Source organism: Delphinus delphis, chromosome 11 (assembly GCF_949987515.2).
Source record: "Delphinus delphis chromosome 11, mDelDel1.2, whole genome shotgun sequence".
Lineage (NCBI taxonomy): Eukaryota > Metazoa > Chordata > Mammalia > Artiodactyla > Delphinidae > Delphinus > Delphinus delphis.
This window is the reverse complement of record NC_082693.1, coordinates 8178718-8186973: the sequence shown is the minus strand read 5'-3', so window position 1 is coordinate 8186973 and position 8256 is coordinate 8178718. Positions and strand designations below refer to the sequence as shown.

Sequence of the window (8256 nt, the reverse complement as noted above, 5' to 3'; positions counted from 1 at the left end):
GAATGGATGGGTGGATGGATGGACAGATGGATGGATGAATAAAACAGTTAACATGATTAAAGATTGAAGGGGAGTTGCACATTTAGAAGGCAGTAACAAAATGTGTTTGTATAGTAGATGATAAAGGCAATTGGTATCTTTGTTAGGCACAGTAAGTCAAAGCTTGTTTCTGAGGTCCTGCTACTTCTCCTTTCATCTTTTCACTTCCTTAATACAGGAAAATATTCCTATCATCATTCTTCCACAACCTAGCTCTTTATCTGCAATCCAGTAAAAACCCCAAGCTCAAAAAGCTATTCTTTTAACCCAATGTCTTTTGCATAGAGGACTGCTGAATTCTGAAACTGCTTCAACATTTGAGGTAGACATATCTGATGGAGGACTTGCAGGCAGACTGACTTGTAGTGAAATACCTATTTTGAGCCTGTCTTGTGTTGCTTAAATTATAGCTTCCCCTGCCAGCTATTCATGCAAGAGATGTGAGGAAAGCCATACAAGGCACTATGGGGAAGTGGAAAGGAGGGAGTAAGAGAGAGAAGGGGTTGAAAAGCCGATTAGCTGCTTTACGGTAAAACCCAGGGAAAGTGAGCACTAATGGGAATGTGGATTTTATCCCTCCAGGAATCCTATTTAGCCCACCAGGAATTAACCTTGACTGTAATTAAGTCCCTGAGAGCAATGACCCTTTCAGAGAATGTTCAAAGACCTCTACTTTGTTTAGACACCTTGTGTGGGTGGAACTTCCTGTTTACACAGAGAACAGCATAAAGCCTAGTTGCTCTGAGGAATGTTTGGGACCAGACCAATTGCAGGGAGAAAGGCACAATACAGTCTGGTCTCCTCTGGTCCCTTCTCCCTGCAGCATGGGGGAGAAGAAGAACAAACTCCTCCATCCAAGTCTTACTCTCCTTCTTCTGGTCTTCCTGCCTACAGATGCCTCAGTCTCTGGAATACCGTGAGTTTCACATAGAGCATAAACTTGAAGAGTCCTTTCCTTTATTTCAAATCCTCCTTATCATTCATTCGTCTTCCCTATGGAACTGTCACCTTCTTATCTTTAAGGTGTCTTCCAATTATGAGATTTTACAAATCTGGTTTATTCAGTCTTCACTTATTCTTAACCATTTTTCTCCAACTCTCTGGATCTCTGAATCTCTGAATCTCTAAATTCTCTGGAGATATACAAAGACTTTCTAAAGGGCATTGGAAAGTGATTCTTTTAAAGGAATCAATTTTCAGATCCTCACATTCATATTGATCTGCTTGAGACCATGCTATTTATCCTTTCTTACTTCCCCTGTCTTAATTTCCTATCTTTCACTTTAAAAGAGAAAGACAAACCTCCCTCAATCAGATGTTACTGTAGAACACTGTTCTGGAGTATAAAAATCCCTAGGGTGCCAAATAAAGGAGCAATTTGAAATACCGATGTTGATGTTGAGAAAGCAAAGGACTCTAATGACAGGAGAAAAAATCCTTTTGCAGATCTTGTGGCGACGAATTCTTTGTTTCAACAGAATTGAAGGAAGATCTAAGGGAAATACCAGCTGATAAACAATTAGAAGCAATTCTTGATAATAGGGCACTGGGTGATCTTTGGCATGTAATGCAGAAGGAGTTACAAGAACTGGTAAAAATGATATAATTGTTTCATCTGTCATTTATTTACTTTTAAGTGAACAATTTTTCATGGTACTTATATCTACACAAACGAAAAACAGCAACAGAGTTAATGTTAGACCTTATTTAATTCTTGCAATAAGGAATATCCATCCATGGATATATAAGAACTCATTATTTTCATTAAAGATGTACTTCAAAAGTATTTTGATTTTATATATAATAAACATGAATCATAATTTGTAATATACTTATTTTGTTTTGATCAGTTGTATACTAGTAAGACTTTTGAAAACAATTCAATCCAGAAGAAAATGTTTAACATTTACAGCTTTAAGGTCACATTAAATTTAAAAGAAGAGTTGAAGTTAAATTTATATACCCACATATAATATTTCATATATATGTGTATATATATATGCATGTGTGTATATACATATATGTATATACACACATATATATATATAAACAAAGAAGGAAGAGTGATCCATAAAATATTTTGAAGCATAGAAATGTTAGGACAAACTTCTGTGTGGTAAATGGCATGAAAGTTCACAGAGGAAAAGGGGGAAAGATGCTAAATTTCTGATCATTACAAAAAGAACATTTTGATGTATTTTTTAAATAGATCATACTGGATATCTTATCACTATGATATTTAAGATTCGATGGGAGATGTACAAAAAAGTAATGTAAGTTTTAATTTAAAATTTCATCAAAAATAATATATTTTACTATTGTTTAAACTTGTGATAAAAAATAGATGTTTACTTGAATACATGTAAGGAGGGCGTAGTGTCTAAAAATAGGAATTCTGTGAGCAAAAATGTTAGAAAACTCAAGTGTCAATAAATTATATATGAGAGCATTGAGAAAGTTTCTGTTCTGTTCATGAGGACCCCAAATCCAATCTCTAGAAGATCACTCTTGAGTAGACCATTTTTGTCTACCCTGAGTTGAAAGGCAAATATTTAATATGCAAACATCCAGGGTTAGGTAACACACTAAGATTTCATTAGTTGCTTAACACGCTGAGACTTTAAGGACTCTCTTTAAGCCTCAGAGTGGAAAGCAAGAACTTGCCATTCCATTTTTACAGGCTTGTTTTATATATATATATAAAAATAAATAAAAGTTCTGTATGTGGATTGGTTTCTGTAGTGTTCCACATGAGAACTTGCTTGCTTTTTACAGCAACCCTAATGTAAAATAGATTTACAGCATAAATATATATAATTAGCATATTTTTATTTGAATTCAGATGCTCACAGATTGATATTTGGGTTCCTTAAAGTGAGGTACACCTGCAAATGTTAACCTCTTAAAGCCTCACTTCAAGTAAAATGTTCACTGACATGGCACTGACGATGGAAAGGGGAGTAACTCCCATGCATGCCCTCCAACGGCAGAGATCAATTTCATGCTTATCAACATGTCTTCTCTTGGCATAGAACTAACGATAGTAACAAGAATTATGGCGGAAGATAGTGCTGCTGGTAATAATGCCTCGCCTCCTACACTCTCCTCTAACTGGATTCCCCCATCCCCAGGCACTACATGGTGCTGGTCCCCTCCCTGCTCCACACTGGGACCCCTGAGAAGGGCTGCCTCCTTCTGAAGCACCTGAATGAGACGGTGACCGTAAGCGCCTCCTTGGAGTCCCTCAGAGAGAACAGAAGCCTCTTTACTGATGTGGTGGCAAAGAAAGACTTATTCCACTGTGTCTCCTTCACTGTGAGTATGGCTGTTTGACTTAAAATACTTGTTTCTATCGGTTGGGAACATAGGCAACCAGAATTCAGTCAAGATAAGACTTTGAGAGGCTGGCATGGACTTCAGGAAGGAATCTAAATGTAGCGACTAAGTGTAGAAATTAAGAAGCAATGCATGAATTTCCAATATAAATAATAGTAGACCAATATTTATAGAGATATTAAAATCAACTTAATGATTAGAGAAAATTCCTATTAACCAGAAAAAAAAGAAAAGCAGTATGCACTAGACAAAGGGAAAATATGAGTTCTCCTGAAAATTAAAATGGAAAAAATACTAACAAAGAAAACTAGGCCAGTGTTTAACATAAGCCCCAGTAGTGGGCTGACAGGAACACACCACCCCATACTCTTTCTAAGAGTGAACTTGTAGAAATTACCATGAGTGACTATCCAATAGCTCTTCAGAGTTGCCCATGTATAGAATCCTTACAGCGTACAGCCAATAATATGTTGCAGTTTCCTTTCTCATAGCCTTAAGAGATGCTTCTACCATGCTCTTTTACCACATAACATCAGTTTGGTAAAGTTCAGTGTATAAGTGAATCAAAACTGTATTAGCGAGCTCGGGCGGCGGGAGGACCGGCAGAGGCCAGGCAGCCCAGCTTCGCCAAGGCTCTCGGTGTGCGGGGCTCGCAGGCCCCCGGCACGTGCCAGCCCCACCGCCACCATGGCCAAGAGGAAGGTCAGCTCCGCCGATGGGGCGGCGAAGGAGGAGCCCAAGAGGAGGCTGACAAGGCTTTCAGCGAAACCGGCTCCTGAAAAAGTGGAAACGAAGCCAAAAAAGCGGCAGGAAAGGATAAATCTTCAGACAAAAACGTGCAAACAAAAAGGAAAAGGGGAGCAAAGGGAAAACAGGCCGAAGTGGCTAACCAAGAGACTAAAGAAGACTCACCTGCAGAAAACAGAGAAACTGAAAACGAGGAGAGCCCAGCCTCTGATGAAGCAGGAGAGAAAGAAGCCAAGTCTAATGAATATCACACAGTTGGTCCTATCAGTGGTTCCCGTCTCCCTTCTTGTACAATACAGAGGAATATTTTTATCAACTATTTTGTAAATGCAAATTTTTAAGTAGCTTTAGAAACATTTTTAAAAAGGAGGGAATCCTACCTCATCCCATTTTTTAAGTGTAAATGCTTTTTTTTAAGAGGTGAAATCATTTGCTGGTTGTTTACTTTTTGGTACCACCAGAAAATAGTGGGATATTGAATGTGGCAGGCATTGTCTTGGGTGCCAGCTTAACATTCCATAGATGGGCGATATTTTATATCCTATAATACAAAGCATACTAAATGGCAGTTTGGAGTCAGTTGTGCATTTAATGCCTTGAACACTTTAAATTACTTCTCCTCCCATGTTGTTTTTGGTAGAATTATTTCCTAAAGCAAACCACTCACCCCTTGATCTTGGCTCTCCTGGTCAGAATTTTGTGCACTCTGTAACATCTTTGGTCGTGGTAGTCCAGTTCTTCTAGTAACTTTGTTAATGTGCTATGAACGATTGACAGTTTGGGTATGTAGTGTATATGATATTAAATTGTGAATTAGTGGGACTTACGATGTAACAGCATATCAATATTTGAAGGTATTGGTACTTGATAGCCTGTCAAGGAAAATTTGCCTCCAAATTTTAAGCTGGAAGGTCACTGGAATAACTGTTCAGAAAAGAATCACAACTACATGATTTTTTAGATTTTTGGTATGTGTGTTAAGAATTGTGTACAAATTGAAATGTCTGTGTACTGATCCTCAAAACAACCAATAAAACATCTCAATTATGAAAGAAAAAAAAACTGTATTAGCTGATTTGCAGCAACCTGGATGGACCTGGAGATTATCATACTAAGTGAAGTAAGTCAGACAGAGAAAGACAAATATCATATGATATTGCTTATATCCAGAATCTAAAAACAAATGGATACAAATGAACTTATTTACAAAACAGAAACAGACTCACAGACTTGGAGACAAACATGGTTATCAGGGGAAGGGTGGGGAGGAGGATAGATTGAGTTTGGGATCAACACGTACACACGGCTATATTTAAAATAGATAACCAACAAGGACCTACTGTATAGCACAGGGAACTCTGCTCAATATCCTGTAATAACCTCAATGGGAAAAGGATTTGAAAAAGAATAGATACATGTATGTGTATAACTGAATCACCTCGCTATACACCCGAAACTAACACAACATTGTTAATCAACTCTACTCCAACATAAAATAAAAATTTTAAAATGAATAAATAAAGCAAAAACATTTTTTAAAAACCTGTATTGGCTGATCTATAAGGAGATGTGAGTATCATTTATGACCTCTCTCACTGATGTAATTTCCTCCATCCTGTGTTCTGTCTTCCCATTTGTAAATGACAGAAGTCATTCTGTCTGTGAATTCCTGTCCATGCCAAATTTCCCTGATGAGAATGAGAGAGTGAAATTAAGTAAAAGGGACAAGATTCCCAGGGAGAAGTGGGACAGGGACTGGAGGAAGAAACTTGGCAGATGAACGGGTTCTCAGGATCTCTCCTATATTTCAGATCCCAAGATCTCCATCCAATGAGGAGGTAATGTTCCTCACTATCCAAGTGAAAGGACCAACGCAAGAATTCAAGAAGCGGACCACAGTGTTGGTTAAAAATGAAGAGAGTCTGGTCTTTGTCCAGACAGACAAACCCATCTACAAACCAGAGCAGACAGGTACAAAAAGGCCTATGGTCAGGACAACTTCAAAAAAGAAAGATCTTCCTACCCTGTGTATTCCCCAGTCAAAGGAATCCTGGTTCCCTTATAGTCTGTCTTACTAGCCTATAGGCCTGGCTTCAGGTTTCCGGGACTCATGAAAAATATTTCTGTTTCAGTGAAATTTCGTGTTGTCTTGTTGGATGAAAATTTTCACCCCCTGAATGAGTTGGTAAGTGTCCTAATATCCATCTAGAATTATTATTATCTATATAAACAGGCTGAGAGTTTGTTTTTGGTGTTGGGAGAGAACCAGGGAGAGGAAGAATCTGGTACTGAAAGCAGTACTTTCTGGCATTGCCATAGTGCAAGATCCTCATTTAAAACAGTATTCTGGGTCAAGAGAGTAGCTGATTCTTTCTTGGTACTGATACTTGGTCAGTTGTCACACAAACTTACTCTTTAGAAAATTCTCAATTAGCCAAACTAGAAAGATACACTATATAATAAATAAACCATCAAAAAACTTAGGTTTAAATGACTTCTCAAAGATTCAAACTTTTTCTAAACACAAAACCCCTCCTATAAAGGAAGGGGAGTGTAATCAATGTTTGTTCCTCAAGACTAACACTCTCAATTTTAATGTAGACAAGAAACCAAAGCCTTAATTTTTCTCTCCTAGATCTAGTCCTCAACCACATTTTCTTATCTCAGAAAGAGGCAATTTTCAATGAAAAGCCAAGGACTCTGTTGACTATAGCCCCTCCGCCCCCAACTTCCTTTTCCCCTCTTAAAAGTGTTCTCTTTCCCTTGCCATAGAGTTTGCAATTCCCTGCTGATTCTGATCAAACCCATCTTTGCTAGGGGGTGAAGAAGGGAAAGGGATGGGAGAGAAAGAAGCAACTTTTCTCTTCTAGCTCCTCAGGCAAAGGATTAAGGCATATTCCTTCGTCTCACCCACATCCATTTCATCAGAAAATCATGTTAGTTTAAATATATCCAGACCATGTTTTACCACATGAATTGCTACGACCTTGTCCTGACCAGTATCACCTCTAAACAAGACTATTACAATAGCCTTGAAATTGGTCTCCTGGTTTCCACTTACACTCCTCTATCTAAAATCAAACACCTAGCCCTTCACTCTATCAGCTTAACTCTGCTTTGTTTTTATTTCTTGACATTTACCACTACCTCAAATCTATCTATCTATATCTCAAATATATATATAAAATATATGTATCTCAAATATATATGTCAAACATATATATCTCAAATATATATCTATATATATCAAAAATATATATTTCATATATGACTGTGTTTCTCATGTATCCATCCCTATTAGAATGTAAGCTCCATGAAAGCAGATCTGTTGTTCTTTTGTGCATTGCTCTGTTCATAGCACCTAGAATGATACACAGCACATGTTAGGCACTTAATAAATATTAGTTTTAAAAATGAATAAGCGTTGATAGTAGAGGAGCTATTCCCAGTCGTCCTTATTCTTAGAACTACCTAAGAATTCTGTGACCCACCTTAATATTTGGATCTGAACATGGTTACTTATAATTCCATTAGTGTTGATTTCTCAATCTGTAAAATAGCACAGCAAAGGAATGTTCTTCACTGGGATACTGTAAGCATTTAAGTCATATCAGTAAATACCATTCCTAATGAATGGCACGTATGCATTTGTTGCTCACACCCAGTAAGTACTTAACATTACTTATTAATTGCTTGTAATGGATTAATCAAAAGTTCTGTAAAACTTAATCTGGAACTTTTCTGTGTTTTACTACAGATAAAGTTATTCTGCATAAGGCTGTCTTGCTTATAAATCAGAACTGCGAATATCTAAGAACAATTCTAAACTCCTTTCTCTCTCTTTTGTCTTTCAGATTCCACTAGTATATATTGAGGTAAGCAATGTGAAACATTCCATAATTAGACACAAATAATAAACTTAGGGAAAATGTTCTTATTTGAGAGATTCTTACAATATTTCAGAAACTTGTCATTAAGGGAGAAGACTTCAAACTCATGTAACACTAGATGGTTCCAAGTCATCTCCCTTCCCCACCCCTCCCCACCTCTTTGTGGATAACATAGGAGTCCCCATAGATTTCCTTTATTGTCTCTCATGCTCTGGGCTCTTTTGTAAATTACAATTACTGTGTC

General features: G+C 37.4%; 1 protein-coding gene and 1 pseudogene across 1 annotated transcript in view; both read left to right on the top strand.

The window, feature by feature from the left end:
• Positions 1-766: 766 nt before the first annotated feature.
• The window catches only part of LOC132433491 (alpha-2-macroglobulin-like), a 40504-nt gene continuing 33014 nt past the window's right edge, over positions 767-8256 (top strand). Inside the window, exons 1-5 of the mRNA XM_060024289.1 lie at positions 767-955; positions 3171-3354; positions 5934-6093; positions 6255-6307; positions 7977-7997. Of these exons, the coding sequence (XP_059880272.1) occupies positions 864-955; positions 3171-3354; positions 5934-6093; positions 6255-6307; positions 7977-7997 (510 nt within the window). The 5' untranslated portion in view covers positions 767-863. The remainder of the gene's footprint in view (positions 956-3170; positions 3355-5933; positions 6094-6254; positions 6308-7976; positions 7998-8256) is intronic.
• Positions 3361-5927, top strand: LOC132433492 (non-histone chromosomal protein HMG-14 pseudogene; annotated as a pseudogene).